Source organism: Saimiri boliviensis, chromosome 4 (assembly GCF_048565385.1).
Source record: "Saimiri boliviensis isolate mSaiBol1 chromosome 4, mSaiBol1.pri, whole genome shotgun sequence".
Classification (NCBI taxonomy): domain Eukaryota; kingdom Metazoa; phylum Chordata; class Mammalia; order Primates; family Cebidae; genus Saimiri; species Saimiri boliviensis.
The window spans coordinates 132,861,914-132,879,060 of NC_133452.1; the positions used below are offsets into that span (position 1 = coordinate 132,861,914).

Consider the following 17,147-nt stretch of genomic DNA (forward strand, 5'->3'; position numbering starts at 1 on the left):
GGGATCTCCTCACCTCAGCCTCCCCAGTACCTGGCAATACAAGTGCCCACCACAATGCCCAGCTAAGGTTACTTATTTTTATTTATTTATTTATTTATTTATTTTAGAGACGAGGGTCTCACTGTGTTGTCCAAGCTGGACTCCAATTTCTGATCTCAAGCAATCGTCTTGCCTTAGCGTCCTGAATTGCTGGGATTACAGGCATGAGCTGTCATGCCCGGCTTGTAAGGTACTGACACCATCATGGTTTCCTTCTCCACGTGTGGACACAGCAGCAGACACCCCTTGTCTCTTGGGCCAGGACACTGGGTAGAGTGGAATAGCAAGGCAACAGAGTCACTGCAGAAAGTGCTCACGTGGAAGAGGTCCAGCAGGGAAGGTCAGCTGCCCCTGGGCCACCATATTTAGGAATAACTCCACTTTCTGCACAAAACTGTTCTTTGATTACTTTTGTGTTCACAATAGTTCTGAAATCTTTGGATGAACAGTCTCAAGACTGGCTAGGTTATTATTTTTTTTAAACCTCCAAGATTTGTTGATCTTTTGTATGGTTTTTTGTCTCAATTTCCTTCACAACTTAACTCATTCTTAACATTTCACAGTCCACCTTCAGTTAATAATGTACTAGTACATACAGAAATCTTGCAACCATTTATCCTCTACAAAATGTCCATCTTTTATGGTATAGACATTATATGTAATTTATCTATATAGGCTATAAGTCCCACAAGAAAAATCTTTTTCTTGTCTTTAAACAGTTCTACGTTTACAAAGTGAGAGTAAATGAGGGGAGCAAGATAGCCTTCTGCACTTAGCTCAATATTTACCACGATTGATCATCTTCGTCTTTTCTGATAATCTCAATTTCCACCTGGTAGCATTTGCCTCTACCTTGAAGAACTTTCTTTACCAGTTGATACTGTGAAGATCTGCTGGTGACAAATTCTCTTAATTCTCTTTTACCTGAAGTATCTCCTTATTTTGCCTGTCCTTGAAGAACATCTGGGCTGGATATAGAATTCTTAGTTGACCTTATTTTCTTCCTGTGCTTTAAAGATGTTATTCTACTTTTTGTTTGCTTGTTTGTTTCTATGGTTTTTAATAAGAAGACATTGGCCGGAACAAGAGGAACAGAGACACTAACATTGGGAAAATAATGTGATAGACCTAAAAACCTATCATATTTTTTTTTATTCAGTCCCCTTAGAAACTGCCAAAAATTGCCAACGCTGACTATATTTCAAGTCATCATGGCGAGTATTAGGAAAAGTTTTCAATTAGCAATAATTGTGCCTCGGATGAACCTCACTGGTTATGATACTGCCACTGCAAAAAGCTTCTATCACATCAATAATGACAGAAACCTACATAAATCCACACTCTAATGAAGGGCAGAGATTGTGTGACTTGGTTTTAAAAAAAAAAAAAACACACACACAGAACCAACCATATGATCTTTCCAGACATACACTTTCTTTTTTCTTTCTTTCTTTTTTTTTTCCAATTTAATGTTTATTTTTAGTTAAGGGGTACATGTGCAGGTTTGTTAAATAGGTAAACTTGTGTCATGGGGTTTTGTTGTACAGATTATTTCTGTGCCCATTAGTACCCACCCAAGTATTAAGTCTTAGTACCCATTAGCTCTTTTCCTCATCCTCTCCCTCCTCCCACCCTCCACCCTCAAGCACACCCCAGTGTGTGTTGTTCCCTTCTAAGCGTCCATGTTTTCTCATCATTTAGCTCCCACCTATAAGTGAGAACATGTGGTATTTGGTTTTCTGTTCCTGCATTAGTTTGCTAAGGATAATGGCCTCCAAGTCCATCCATTGACTCAAGTCTTTGTTATTGTGAGTAGTGCTGCAGTGAACATATGGGTACGTGTAAGTCAGGCACTTTCTTTTTTTATTTAATTTATTTTATTTTACTTTAAGTTCCAGGATACATGTGCAGAACGTGCAGGTTTGTTACACACATAGAGTCTGCCATGGCAGTTTCCTGCACCCATTGACCTGTCCTCTGAGTTCCCTCACCTGCCCCCTACTCCCCAGCAGGCCCTGGTGTGTGTCGTTCCCCTGCCTCTGTCCATGTGTTCTCATTGTTCAACTCCCACTTAGGAGTGAGAACGTGCAGCCTTTGGTTTTCTGTTCTCGTGTTAGTTTGCTGAAGATGATGGCTTCCAGCTGCATCCATGTCCCTTCAAAGAACATGAACTCAGTCCTTTTTATGGCTGTGCAGTATTCCATGGTGTATATGTACCATATTTTCTTTGTCCAATCTATCATTGGCAGGAATTTGGATTGGTTCCGTGTCTTTGCTATTGTAAATAGTGCAGCAATAAACATACATGTCCATATGTCTTTATAGCAATATGATTTCTAGCCACTTGGGTATATATCCAGGAATGGGATTGCTAGGACAAATAGTATTTCACGTTCTAGATCTTTGAGGAAGGGCCACACTGTCCTCCACGATGGCTGAACCAGTTTACATTCCCACCAACAGTGTGAAAGTGTTCCCATTTCTCCACGGCCTTGCCAGCATCTATTGTCTACTCACTTTTTAATAATTGCCATCCTGACTGGAGAAAGATGGTATCTCGTTGTGGTTTTGATTTGCATTTCTCTAATGATCAGTGATATTGAGCTTTTTTCATATGTTTCCTGGCCATGTAAATGTCTTCTTCGAAGTGTCTGTTCATATTCTTTGCCCACTTTTTAATGGGGCTGTTTTCTTTTTCTTGTAAATTTTTTTAAGTTCCTTGTAAATGAAGATATGAGCTCTCATCATTCTTGTGAGATGTAACAGGCATCCTAACACGGCAAGAAAATGAAATAAAAGACCAACAGAAGGACCAGGCCTGGTGGCTCCTGCCTGTAATCCCTGCATTTTGGGAGACTGAGCTGGGAGGATCACTTGAGTTCAGGAGTTTGAGAGAAGCCTGGTAATGAGACCTCATTTCCACCAAATAAAAATAATTTTAAAAGAAAGATGATTAATAGATAGGAAATAAAGAAATAAAAGTCTTTCTTTGTCACCTACTTCATTGCACATGTAGGAAACACTCAGACGTTCTGAAAAGCTTCTAAAATTAATCATTCAATTTGCTAAATAGTTCATAAAATATATGTAGTAAGTCAAGACAGTTAGATGAACCTGAGAAGGCAGCAAACCATACCAGTCATCAAAGAAGTACAAGTTAAAACCACAATGAGAAACCACCACACATCCCCTAGAATAGGTAAGTTAAAAAGACATATGATAAATCCAAATACTGGCAAGAAAATGAAAAAAAAAGGAATGTCTGATATTGCTGGTAGAAATGCAAAAAATGTGGCAGCCAATTTGTAAAGCAGTTTGGCAATTTCTTATACAGCTGCCCATCCATTACCACGTGACCCAGCAATCCCACAAATATGCATTTATCCAAAAGAAATAAAAATGTAAGGCCACACTTGTGAACAGTTATTTATAGTGGCTTCATTAGTAACACACCATAACTGGAGTAATCCACATGTTTATCAAATGGAGAATAGAGAAACCAATGAGCAAACTGGGATTCCAGCAATACTCAGCAGCTGCTCAGCAACAAAAATGAATGGATGGCCTCATCTCAAACATTGTTATGCTGAGTGAGAGACCATACAAAGGACTACACAACAGATGATCGCATGTCCATGAAATTCTAGAAATTTCACTACTGCAGTGACAGAAAGCAGAGCAGTGGTTGAGTGAAGGGAAGGGGTGAGGGTAGGAGCCAGGGATTAAATAGAAAGGGACAGAAAGAAAGTTTTTAGGAAAAAGAAACTGTTCTCTACAGTATCACAATTTGAGAGTCACTAGGTGGTGGGAACTGAGGGGAGAGGAGGGTGTGAGGGATGAGGGGCAGAGAGAAGGGCTGGGGAAGCAGGAGGTGAGGAAAAGGAGCAGGGGAAAGGACTCCAAAGCAGTGGAGGAGCCTAGCAGGGGGTTCTTTGCATGTGATGTTTCTCTACTGACCAGTGTGGCAGTTACACGACTACAAAAAATTACCAATATTCACCAAAAAGCGCAGCTAAACCTGGTAAATTTTATTATACATAAATGTCCTAATAAGTAAATAAATAAATAAATAAATAAATAAATAAAAGGGGGGGCTGGTGGGGGCAAGAAGGCAAAAATAAAGACATTTTTAGATCATCAAAACGACATATTTCATTTCCTAGGCATCCTGTACTACATGTAATTTTAAAGGAAGTCCTTCAGGCTGAAGGGAAATTATACTAGACGGTGACCGACATCCACAGAAAGGAACAATTAACAACAGAAATGCTGCACACGCCCATATCACATACACACTCATTTTCTTAATTTCCTGAAGACATATGGCTGCTTGAGTTTCTAATGTATATTGATGTAATATATACAACAACAACAGCATAATGATAGGTTAAATGACACTATACCATTTCAAGTGTCCTTTATTTTGCCGGATGCACCTTAATATTACCTGAACTTCACTGTGAAAAGTCAAGGAATCGAGTTTCCATTCTTACAACGATAAAAAATTAGTGTAAAGAAATATAGCTAAAAGCCACTAGGATAATTAAAACCATAAACTAAAAAATGTTTACACATAAGAAAGTCAAAGGAGGAAAAGAAACAAAAAAGATATGAGACAAATTGAAAACATGTAGCAAAATGGTAGACCACAACCCAACCACTGCAAGTGGAGAAATGACACAACCGAGTCACATTAGCAGGACTGCTGAGCACTGTGGGGAGAACAGACGTGGGCAGGAAGTGAGGGACAGTGTCAGTGCCACAATTGAGGAGTGACAGGGTGGCGGGGACTAAGGGGAGGGGAGGATGTGAGGGTTGACAGGGGCAGAGAGAAAGACTGGAGAAGCAGGAGGTGAGGAAAAGGAGCAGAGGAAAGAGTGTTAAAGCCTTGGAAGAGCCTAGCAGGGGTTTCTTTGCACTTGGTATTTAGTACCTGTTGTGTGGGACTGCCTAAAAACTAATGGCTTCCTCATGATTTAAAAAAAAAAAAAGTTATAGAAATATCAAGTGTCCGAATAAAATACGCACACTGCTTAGATGTGTGCATATATGGAGCCTCGGTGAAGAGCATTGGGACTGCATGGAGCACTTGCGACTATGAGGTGGTGACTACAGGATCCCGGTTCAATACACAGTATCAAACCCTGCTTCTTTGTATTCAGGAGATGTTCTGGACTCACACAGGGAAACTCCAGCAAGGGAATGAAGATAATTTTAAATGCAACAACCAGAGTCACAGATCCATAGTCTGGCAAAGTAAAACTTAGGAGCTTTGAGAGTTTAATTGTAATGCTGTTTTGAAGCAGGTCTTTGACAGATTGGAATCCTAATCATTCAGCGATTACCAATATTGTGCTATCTATTGTATTAATAAACAAAAAGGAAACTGGTCTCTATGAGAATCTCCATCTGGTGCCTTCAGACAAAACTTCACCAGGTTTAAAGAGAAAACCCCTGTCTACACCTCCATTCCCAAGGCGAGCTCACTCTCTGGCATCAAGTTCCCCGCGGTGAGTTTCCTTGTACAAGAGTCCGAGGGGAGAGGCAAGGAGTGGGAGGCGGGGAGTCCAGTTCAGGGTCGGGGATTCCACGACGAGAAGTGAAGGGGAAGGGGCTGGCCGCAGCCTGGGGGTCTCTCCCTGTTTTCCACAGACAGATCCTAGGCCAGGACTCTGGCAGACAGTGTGACAAAGAGGCTTGGTGTAGGAGAAAAGGGATCAGGACAAAGTCCCAGGTCCCTGGCTTGGCTCTCAGGGTCTCTGGCACAGGCACGGAGGGCCTTGTCTGCACTGGGTAAAAAGCAGCGCTGGGGATTCCCCACTCACCCGACTTTCTCTTCCTCTCCCAACCTGTGTCGGGTCCTTACTCCTGGATACTAATGACGCCTCCCCAGTTCCCACTCCCATTGGGTGCCGGGTTTCTAGAGAAGCCAATCAGCGTCGCCGCGGTCCCGGTTCTAAAGTCCCCAGTCACCCGCCCGGACTCAGAGTCTCCCCAGACACTGAGGATGGCGGTCATGGCGCCCCGAACCCTCCTCCTGCTGCTCTCGGGGGCCCTGGCCCTGACCCAGACCCGGGCGGGTGAGTGCGGGGTCGGGAGGGAAACGGCCTCTGCGGGGAGGAGCGAGGGGCCGCCCGGCGGGGGCGAAGGACCCGGGAAGCCGCGCCGGGAAGAGGGTCGGCGGGTCTCAGCCCCTCCTCGCCCCCAGGCTCCCACTCCCTGAGGTATTTCCGCACCGCTGTGTCCCGGCCCGGCCGCGGGGAGCCCCGTTTCATCACCGTGGGCTACGTGGACGACACGCAGTTCGTGCGGTTCGACAGCGACGCCGCGATTCCGAGAAAGGAGCCGCTGGCGCCGTGGATGGAGCAGGAGGGGCCGGAGTATTGGGCCCGGGAGACGCGGATCTCCAAGGCCAACGCGCAGATTTACCGAGTGAGCCTGCGGAACCTGCGCGGCTACTACAACCAGAGCGAGGCCGGTGAGTGACCCCGGCCCGGGGCGCAGGTCACGACCCCTCTCCATCCCGCACAGGCCGCCTGGGTCTCCCCGAGTCTCCGGGTCCGGGGTCCACCCCGAGGCTGTGGGACCCGCCCAGACCCTCGACCTGGGAGAGCCCCAGGCGCCTTTACCCAGTTTAATTTTCAGTTTAGGCCAAAATCCCGGCGGGATGGTCGGGGCGGGGGCGGGGCTCGGTGGGCGGGGCTGACCGCGGGGCGGGGCTCGGTGGGCGGGGCTGGCCGCGGGGCCGGGCTCGGTGGGCGGGGCTGACCGCGGGGGCGGGGCCAGGGTCTCACACCATCCAGACAATGTATGGCTGCGACCTGGGGCCCGACGGGCGCCTCCTCCGCGGGTATTACCAGCACGCCTACGACGGCAAGGACTACCTCGCCCTGAACGAGGACCTGCGCTCCTGGACCGCCGCGGACATGGCGGCTCAGATCACCCAGCGCAAGTGGGAGGCGGCCAATGAGGCGGAGCGAACCAGAGCCTACCTGGAGGGCACATGCCTGGAGTCGCTCCACAGATACCTGGAGAACGGGAAGGAGACGCTGCTGCGCGCGGGTACCAGGGGCAGTGGGGAGCCTTCGCCATCTGTAGATCTCCCGGGATGGCCTCTCACGAGGAGGGGAGGAAGTGGGATCAAAGCTAGAATATCACCGTCCCTTGAATGGAGAATGGAATGAGTTTTCCTGAGTTTCCTCTGAGGCCCCCTCTGCTCTCTAGGACAATTAAAGGATGACGTCTCTGAGGAAATGGAGGGGAAGAAAGTCCCTGGAATACTGATCAGGGGTCCCCTTTGACCCCTGCAGCCGCCTTGGGCACTGTGACATTTTCTCTCAGGCCTTGTCCTCTGCCTCACATTCAAATGTTTGAAGGTCTGATTCCAGCTTTTCTGAGTCCTGCCTCCACTCAGGTCAGGACCGGAAGTCATTGTTCCTCCCTCAGAGACTAGAACTGCACAGAATAGGAGAATATCCCAGGTGCCTGTGTCCAGGCTGGTGTCTGGGTTCTGTGCTCCCTTCCCCACCCCAGGTGTCCTGTTCATTCTCAGATGGTCACATGGGTGCTGCTGGGGTGTCCCATGAGACATACAAAGTGCCTTAATTTTCTGACTCTTCCTGTCAGATCCCCCAAACACACAGGTGACCCACCACCACATCTCTGACCATGAGGCCACCCTGAGGTGCTGGGCCCTGGGCTTCTACCCTGCGGAGATCACACTGACCTGGCAGCGGGATGGGGAGGACCAAACTCAGGACATGGAGTTTGTGGAGACCAGGCCCGCAGGGGATGGAACCTTTCAGAAGTGGGCAGCTGTGGTGGTGCCTTCTGGAGAAGAGCAGAAATACACGTGCCATGTGCAGCACGAGGGGCTACCGGAGCCCCTCATCCTGAGATGGGTAAGGAGGGGGATTGGGGGGGGTCATGTTTCTTCTCAGAGAAAGCAAGAGCCCTTCTGGAGCCTTCAGCAGTATCAGAACCCCTCACTTTCCCCTCCTTTCCCAGAGCCGTCTTCCCAGCTCACCATCCCTATCATGGGCATCGTTATTGTGGCAGTCCTTGGAGCTGTGGTTATCGAAGCTGTGATCACTGCTGTGATGTGGAGGAGAAAGAGCTCAGGTAGGGAAAGGGTGAGGGGTGGGGTCTGAGTTTTCTTGTCCCACTGGAGGCTTCAAGCCCCGGGTAGAAGTGTGTCCTGCCTCGTTGCTGGGAATCACTATCCACACATGGACCATGTGCACACAGCCTGGGGCCCTGTGTGGCAACACTTACTCTTTTGTGAAACAGATATGACAATGAAGGACAGATGTATCACCGTGATGATTGTGGTGTTGGGGTCCTGATTCTAGTAGTCACAAGTCAGGGGAAGGTCCCTGCTAAGGACAGACCTTAGAAGGGTGGTTGGTCCAGGACCCACACCTGCTTTCCTCATGTTTCCTGATCCTTCCTGGGTCCGTAGTCATAGGTCTGGAAACTGCTCTTGGGTCCAAGACTAGGAGCTTCCTCTAAAGTCACATGGCCCTGCCTCCTCCCTGTCCCCTCACAGGACATTTTCTTCCCACAGGTGGAAAAGGAGGGAGCTACTCTCAGGCTGTGTGTAAGTGGTGGGGGCGGGAGTGTGGAGGAGTCACCCACCCCGTAATTCCTCCTGGCCCACATCTCCTGCGGGCTCTGACCAGGTCCTGTTTTTGTTCTACCCCAGGCAGTGACAGTGCCCAGGGCTCTGATGTGTTGCTCACGGCTTGTAAAGGTGAGACCCTGGGGGGTACCTGAAGTAGGCAGGGGTTGGGGCAGAAGGGAAAAGCCTGGGTTATGGGGATTCTTTGATCGGGACGTTTTGAGTGTGTAGTCGGCTGTTCAGAGTGTCATCACTTACCATGACTGACATGAATTTCTTCATGATTATTGTTTTCTGTAGCCTGAGACAGCTGCCTTGTGTGGGACTGAGATGTGCGATTCCTTCACGCCTCCCCTTTGTGACTTCAAGAGCCTCTGGGATCTCTTTCTGCAAAGGCATCTGAATATGTCTGTGTCCCTGTTAGCATAATGTGAGAACGTGGAGAGAGAGCCCACCCCTGTGTCCACCATGACCCTTGTCCCCACACTGACCTGTGTTCCCTCCCCAGTCATCTTTCCTGTTCCAGAGAGTTGGGTCCCCATCTCTGTCTCAGTTTCATGGTGCACTGAGCTGCAACCTCTTACTTTCTTATTGAAAATAAGAATCTGAAAATAAATGTGTTTTCTCAAATATTTGCCATGCAAGGTTGATGGATTAATAAGTCAATTCCTAAAATTTGAGAGAGGAAATAAAGACCTGAGAACCTTCCAGAATCCACATGTTCTCTATGCTGAGCCTGTTGCAGGTGGGGATGGAGAAGGCTGTGAGGAGCCGAGTGTGGACGGGGCCTGTGCCCAGTTGCTGTTGAGTCCATCATGGGCTTTATGTGGTCAGTCCTCAGCTTGGTCAGCTTCACTGCTCCATTGTCCTTGTCCTGTCAGTGGAAACTCGTCCAGCGAAAGCTGTGACTACAGAGGCTCATACATCACCAAGGGCAGCCCCTGCACACGGGAGTCTCTGTTTCTGAGACAAATTTTCAGACCCATTCAGCTCCTGGCCTCCCTCTAGGGCTCCTCTTCTGCTCTGCTCTCCTGCCCTCTCTCCCTGCCCTGGTTCCAGTAATCTTGGTGCTGGCTCCAATCCCAACTCATGAATCTAAAGCAGAGTCTAATTGAGATTCCTACTTGTTTGCAAAATTGGGTCCATAGTCAAGAATTGTTCTTCCCTTAAGAGAGAAACGTGATTGTGTGCTGCAGTGCGTGTGAGGAGGAGGGGGCGGTTGGGGTGAGAAGAGGGATGGGGAGGGAGGACCACAAGCAGCACTGCTGAGAAACTCAATGCCAGTGTGAGGGGACCTTGTGCTGTAGCTGCCACAAAACAGCATTTGGCCTGAGACTATGTTAGAAAAAGATACTGCCTAGAACAGGGAGGTGCTCTACAGTGATCATTCAACTGACCTTTGGTGTTGGCCAGACATAGGACGGAATGGTTCTGCATCTGGTGAACATCACTGAAGTAAAATCAGAAAAATGTCTAGCCTTTTGGAGCATGTGTTCCAGTGTGAAGAGGCAGATGCACTGTCCAGAGGACAGACAGACTATAACCAGAGTGAGGAAGGAAAGTGCTAGAAGGTGGGACGTGCTGTGAGGCAGATGATCCAGGGTGTGGGCAGTGGGGACAGAGAAGGTGGCTGTTGTGCCGGGTAGTCTGTGTGCCTTGTTGCAAAGGTGACCTTTGAGGAAAGATTTGAGGGACATGAGGAGTGTCCATGAGGATGTCTGGGGACGTTCTTTCCAGGCAGGGGACCCTCCAGGGCAAATGTACTAGGGCAGGAAGGGGTCTGTGTTCCCAGGAGAGCAAGGAGGCCAGGAGGGCTGGACAGAGAAACTAGATGAGGTCAGAGGTGTGGTCAGAGCAGGTGGGCTTTAAGGGGGGATGCAGTGGGATCTGAACCTTGCTCTGAGTGACATGGGAATTACAGGACACTTTTCAGCAGAAAAGGGGCATGATATGACTTCTCTTTTAAAAGGATGTCACTGATTGCTAATGCCGAGAACAGAACTGAGAGGCCAGGGATGAGGGAGGCGGAGGGGGAAATAGTGGGAAGCAAGTGCCATATTCCAGGCTGGAGATGTCGTTACCTTGACTGGGGTGTGAGCAGCAGAAATAGTGGCATATGAGGGGATTCTGGATGCATTTTAAGATAGACTCACAGCATTTGCCCATGGATTGTATCTGTGGTGCGAGAAAAAAGAATCAAGGACACCCATGGTGTTAAAATGAGTGAGTAGAAGGGTGGAGCTGCTATCAGTGGAGATGGAGGGACTCTGGCAGGAGTATACTGAGGAGGGGGCATCCCAGGCACTCATTGGAGGAGGTGTCTACTAGGAATGCAGGTGAGGGAGCCGGGGTGGCAGTTGGACAGACAACTCCAGAGTATAGGAGAAAGGACTGGGCTGGAGAATAGATTTAGGAGATCACACCACATAAACAATACTTAAAACCTCAAGCATGGATGAGGGCGCCAAGGCAGTGACTGTGGAAAAGAATGAGCGCAGGGACTGAACCCTGGACCTCCAGTTCTAAGGGATCTGATCAGACCACACCCAGAGCAGATGGCACAGTTCTGACCCCAGGCCAAGCAAGAGACTCTGGATTTATGACAAGGCTGGAGCTCCTGCTGCTGGTCTCCAGATCACACTTGGAATAGAAAAAAACATGTGGATCCCACATGTCTGTGCATCAACCTCGCCTGTAGGGCTTGTTATATAAATGATTCCTCGGTCTTGTGCATAATACTGTGGGACATGGGTTCTAGAGAGTGGCTTGAGGATTTCTAATGCACCACCAGCAACCCTGTTGCTCAGCCAGATTGGGAACCACTGAGATCAGAGATCAGAGAGTGCCCAGGGTGGGTGGGTTCGGTGGGTTTTCAAACCTTGGTTAAAAGAGGATTTTTCTCACAACAAGGAAAGGCAGGATGTACATCACAAATTATGAGATGTGATATTCCCTGTTGATCCCTCCACCATGGCATAGAGGCCAGGTAGACAATTCAGGATGTGGCTCTCACACAAAGAACACGTCTGAATGCTGCTCTCTGACACTGCTCCACACACTGATTTTTCACTCACTTCTTGGAGCAAACTATGGAAAACAAATTTCTCTAATGTACACATAAAGTAATATATCTGGTATTGGGGGCTAATTTTATTGTGAGGAAGGCCACAGAACCAGGATGGAAACCACACATTTAGGAAGAGAACCCACAGCCCACCCTGGATCAGGTCCCTGCTAGGAACAACTGCCCCTGCTACTGACCACAGATGCCACTGCCCACACCTCTGACACCCTGGTGCCGGACACTGGACCCTAAGACTAGGACAGATGTCACTGCTGCACCTGGAAACTGGACATCACCACTGCCACTCAGCCACCTTTACTAAAATGCATTCTGCACAGTCCCAGCCTCTCTGTGTCGCCTCATTCTGGCTCAGAGTCTGGTAGTGATATAGGAGTTAAGAAGAAATTATTTAGGCAGAGAATGAGGATATGGAAGTCCTCAGTAAGCTTTTCCTTTTAACGAAAAGCAACCCCCAAATCGTTTTCTTTTCTAACAAAGAGCAGCCTGTAAAATCAAGCTTCAGGCACAGACAAGCCAGCTGGGAGCTCTCACGGGTGAATGTGGCAGCTGTGACAATAGGAAAAGGACACCTGGGACTAGGCATGTTCGCATGGCGGCTCCATCTTCCCTTCACTTCACCAGCCACGTGTACAGTAAGGAGCAGACAACATGGCACATACCTAGTGGAAAACCTATTTGCATAATAGGATTAGGGTGGGGAACAGCTTTCCCATGCACCGTGTATATGTCACACCTAGTCCAACCAACCTGTGGGCCCTACATAAAGCAGACACCATCTCCTCAAGCCCCCCTATAAAATCTGATGCACTCCCATTGCAGGCCAAAATTCCCTTTTGGTAGCTCCTCTCTCTGGCAAGAGACAGAGCTGTTCCCCATTGTCTTTCTTTTGCCTATTAAATCTCTGCTCCTAAATTCACTCCTCATGTGTCAGTGTCCTTCATCTTCTTGGCCCAAGACCATGAAACCTGAGTATTTACCCGAGACAATGGCGCTACTTCAGCAGGCGCTCATCTGACTGGTGGAGCCTAAGACTCATGTCCGTGGTCAACCGCAGGGGTGACTGGAGGGTTATACTCTTCTAGAAAGGGTGTTGTAGGCTGAGCACAGTAGCTTATGTCCATAGTCCCAGTACTTTTGGAGGCCAAGGCAGGTGGATCACCTGAAGTCAGGAGTTTGAGACCAGCCTGGCCAACATAGTGAAACCCCATCTCTACTAATAATACAAAATTAGCCAGGCATAGTGGCAAATGCCTGTAATCCCAGCTACTCAGATGGGTGAGGCAGGAGAATCACTTCAGCCTGAGAGGCCAACATTCCAGTGAGCTGAGATCATACCATTGCACTCCAGCCTGGGCAATAAGAGTGAAACTCCACCATACACACACACATTTACATGTTGTAAACCAAAAATGAACTTCAAAGCCACCCCTCCCAACCATCTTAATGGACACCCTCCTCAGCCAGGGCACTCAACAGTTCACCTGGAAGACTGGCTCAGACCACCATGGGAAGCAGGTGTCGAACATGCCTCATTATGCCCTCTTCCCTTTTGGATTTCAGGAACAGCTGACCAGCATTCAACATCAACATAGATCTTAAGTCTGATCAGAAACATTTCCAATCTATTCTCTCTGAAGCCTGTCACCTGGAGGCCTCATCTGCATGGTAAAATTTTGGTCTCCACAACCATAACCCAGACATTCCTTTCTATTTCCAATCAGAACATTTTCAAATCTACCTATAAGCCAGAAGCACTAACCCCCAACCCCTGCTTGCTTCAAGTTGTCCTGCCTTTCTGGACCAAACCAAGGTATATCTTAAACGTATTTGATTGATGTCTCACATCTTCCCAAAATGTGTAAAACCAACCTGCACCCCAAACACCTTTAACACGTGTTCTCAGGACCTCCTGAGAGCTGTGTCATGGGCTGTGGTCACTCATATTTGGCTCAGAATAAATCTCCTCAAATATTTTACAAAGTTTGAGTCTTTTCATCCACAGTGTGGAATGCTGATGTAATAAGAGGGTTCAAGTGCTGAGTGTGAGAGGTGGGAAAAGAATGACAAATTTTAATTATTGGCACAGTGATCCAAGACAAGAACTTTATCTGGTACCTGGTAGGCACTCAGAGTGTCTGAATGAACCAGTGACGAATAAATAACATCTTTTCACCCATTCCCTTGAAAGTAAGTTATTACCTCAAGCATTTTCTATCCCAATTCATACTCTAGATTATTGGAGTGGCATTGCGTAATGGTGAAATGATTATTCACATATCTTCTCTCTACATTGTCTGTTACTAGGATTTAAAAACCCAGGTTTGTAAGATCTCAGAGGATCTGGGTGCATACTAATGTTTTATATTTTTATTTATATTTTTTTGTGTGTGGAAATATTTCTGGGGAAAGAGTCTCTAACATTTATTAGGTTTTTTTTTTTTTTTTGCTTGCTTGCTTGTTTTGAGACAGTCTCGCTCTGTCACTGGGCTGGAGTGCAGTGGTGCAATCTTGGCTCACTGTAATTTCGGCCGCCCAGGTTCAAGTCATTCTCCTTCCTCAGTCTCTGGAGTAGCTGGGATTACAGGCGTGTGCCACCACACCCAGCTAATTTTTGTATTTTAAGTAGAGACGTGGTTTCACCATGTTGGCCAGGATGGCCTCAACCTTCTGACTTCATGATTTGCCTGCCTCAGCATCCCAAAGTGCTGCGATTACAGGTGTGAGCCGCCATGCCTGGTCACATTTATTAGTTTTTATGTGACCTCTCAGAGACCTAAAAGAAAATCCTAACTTCTAGGTTAGAGGTAGGGCCATTCCACGTCTGGACAAAGAACAGCTGGTAGCAACCTGACTTTAGCCCTTAGGACATGAAATAAATGCTTACATTTTGTTTATCTTTTCCTCTGGGACTGAACAAAGTAGAGGTTTACTTGCTTACTCTTAGTATAAGTTTCTCTCTGTGGGATAGTGATGGGGTTTTCCTCCACCCAAATAACTTTCTGATTCTCCAACAGCAGCTGGGAGTCCTAGAATTCGACTCAATTCTGACATTAACTACCTGGAGTTCACCTCAAACTTCACAGGTTTAAGGGCTCAATTCCACAAGACTGTCCTCACTTCAGACGCAAGTCGCAAGCATCGGGTCCCAGGTTAGCTGCACTTCTGTCTAACATGGCTGCAGAGTCAGGGGTTTCTCACCTCGCAAGGTTTGGGAATTCTGGAACTAACTCAAAGAACTCAGGAAGTTGCTATTGTTGAGCAAACCAAAAAACGTCTGAGACAGTTCTCAATCAGTTTACAAGTTTATTTTCCCAAGCTGAAGATGCACCTTGGAAAAAGACACACAAATCATTGTAGCATCTGTGGCCCATGCTTTTTCCTAAGAGGGTTTTGAGGGCTGCAATATTTACAGGGGAAAAGCAGGCAGGAGAGGAAAAAGGAACGGTCAACTATGCTTCCATTTCGTGTTTAGCAAACCTGCATTTTAAGTAAGATAAAGTAAACATTGGGTAGAGAAGTCAAATATGCGTTAGTCTCCAGGTGGGTGGAGGGATGATTCCTAGTCTTGTCTTTGTCCTAAACCTGTGAAGACAAACTGTTAATTTACATTGTCGGGGGAAATTGAACAAAACTCTGTTTCAGAGTAAAGATGTTGGGGCCCACAAGGAAATTATCCTGTGAGCAATTTGTGAGGGAGGCCACCTGGGGAGATATGTGGTCTTCTATCTGTGCAGGTATTTGTTTAGGCACAAACCAAAGGCAGTTTTTTCATCACTCAGTTTCCAAACTTAACTTTTTCCTTTGTTAGAGTGAGTTTGAAGTTCTGAAATTTTAGTTTCCTTTCACACTCAGTATTGCAGTTTATTATTGTGATAGATTAAATCAGCTGTCCCCACATTTTTGGCACCAGGGACCAGTTTCATGAAAGACAATTTTTCCACAGACCAGCAGAGGTGGCACGGGGTGGAGGGGAATGGTCTCAGGGTGAAACTGTTCCACCTCAGATGATCAGGCATTAGTGTTTCATAAGGAGCATGCAACCTACAGCCCTCCCATGCAGAGTTCACAATAGGGTTCATGCTTCTATGAGAATCAAATTCCGCCACTCATCTGACAGCAGGCAGAGCTCCTGTGGTCATGCTCCTGCTCTCTTGCCCACCAATCACCTCCTGCTGTGTGATCTGGTTCCTACCAGGCCAGGAATCTGTTCCAGTCCACAGCCTGAGGGTTAGGGACCCTTGGCTTAAATTATGTGACTATAGCAGAACACCTGAGACTGGATAACTTAAAACAAACAGAAATTTATTTGATTATTCTTCTGAGAAGTGTCTGTTCATATCCTTTGTCCACATTTTGAAGGGGCTGGTTTTTTTTCTTTTTTCTGTAAATTTGTTTAAGTTTCCTTGTAAACAAAAATGTGAGCTCTCATTCTTGTTTAAACACCTAACAGGCATCCTAACCAGTGCAACATGGAAGAACATAAAATAAAAGACCAGTAGAAGGACCTGTCATGATGGCTCATGCTTGTAATCCCCGGATTTTGGGAGGCTGAGGTGGGAGAATCACTTGAGTTTAGGAGTTTGAGACCAGCCTAATAGTGAGACCTCATCTCTACCAAAGAAAAATAATTGTAAAAGAAAAAAGATCAAAAGATAAAAAAAGAAAGAAATGAAATCCTTCTTTGTCACCAGCTTCATTGCATATGCAGAAAACACTAGGGAATTCTGAAAAGGTCTCTGGAATTAATCACTGAGTTTTAAAAAATAGTTCATAAAATATATGTGATAAGTCACTGAGATGAACATGAAAAGATAGCAAATACCAGTCATCAAAGAAGTGCAACTGAAAACCACAGTGAGAAACCATCACACATCACCTGGAACAGGTAAAGTTAAAAAGACATATGATAAGTCTAAATACTGGCAAGAAGATGGAACAAATAGGAAGGTCTGATATTTCTGATAGGAATGCAAAGAATGTTGCCGCCAAATTATAAAGCAATTTGGCAGTTTCTTATACGGTTACCCATTCATTACCACATGACCCAGCAATCCCACAAATATGTGTTTATCCAAAAGAAATCAAAATGTAAACCACACTTGTGAGCAGTTATTTATAGTGGCTTAATTAATAACACATCCTAATTGGAGTAATCCCCATGTCTATCAACTGGAGAACAGAGAAACCAATGAGTAAACTGCAATTCTAGCAATACTCAGCAGCTGCTCAGCAACAAAAATGAATGAACGGCATCATCTCAAACATTGTTATGCTAAGGGAGAAACCAAACAAGGGACTACATAACATGTGATCGCATGTCCATAAAATTCTAGAAATTTCATTAATGCGGTGACAGAAAGTAGAGCAGTGGTTGAGTGAGGGGAACGGGTGAGGGTAGGAGCC

At 46.6% G+C, this 17,147-nt stretch overlaps 1 protein-coding gene and 1 non-coding gene across 3 annotated transcripts; one reads left to right on the plus strand and one right to left on the minus strand.

Moving 5' to 3' along the window:
• Positions 1 to 1,198: 1,198 nt before the first annotated feature.
• On the minus strand, positions 1,199 to 1,338 carry LOC120363013 (U4 spliceosomal RNA). The gene has a single exon (XR_005578744.2). It is a non-coding gene; the product is annotated as a U4 spliceosomal RNA (small nuclear RNA).
• Positions 1,339 to 5,996: 4,658 nt separating this feature from the next.
• On the plus strand, positions 5,997 to 9,372 carry LOC101042893 (saoe class I histocompatibility antigen, A alpha chain-like). 2 transcript variants are annotated; one of them, XM_074398300.1, is made up of 8 exons: positions 5,997 to 6,119; positions 6,248 to 6,517; positions 6,826 to 7,101; positions 7,666 to 7,940; positions 8,049 to 8,160; positions 8,606 to 8,638; positions 8,744 to 8,803; positions 8,974 to 9,372. In XM_074398300.1, exons 1-8 carry the CDS (start codon positions 6,047 to 6,049, stop codon positions 9,060 to 9,062), a joined length of 1,188 nt encoding a protein of 395 aa, XP_074254401.1. In that variant the 5' UTR covers positions 5,997 to 6,046; the 3' UTR covers positions 9,063 to 9,372. The 2 variants fall into 2 exon arrangements, with proteins under 2 accessions (XP_074254401.1, XP_074254400.1); XM_074398299.1 differs by lacking the exons at positions 8,744 to 8,803; positions 8,974 to 9,372 and having other exon boundaries at positions 5,999 to 6,119; positions 8,047 to 8,160; positions 8,606 to 8,632.
• The last annotated feature ends 7,775 nt before the right edge of the window (positions 9,373 to 17,147 follow it).

Bases quoted from the DNA above. Each gene is read 5' to 3' on its own strand.
- LOC101042893 (XM_074398300.1), top strand. From the start codon at position 6,047: ATGGCGGTCATGGCGCCCCGAACCCTCCTCCTGCTGCTCTCGGGGGCC. The intron at 7,102-7,665 runs GTACCAGGGGCA...TCTTCCTGTCAG, and splicing joins GGAGACGCTGCTGCGCGCGG to ATCCCCCAAACACACAGGTG. The intron at 8,804-8,973 runs GGGGTACCTGAA...TGAGACAGCTGC, and splicing joins TTGTAAAGGTGAGACCCTGG to CTTGTGTGGGACTGAGATGT.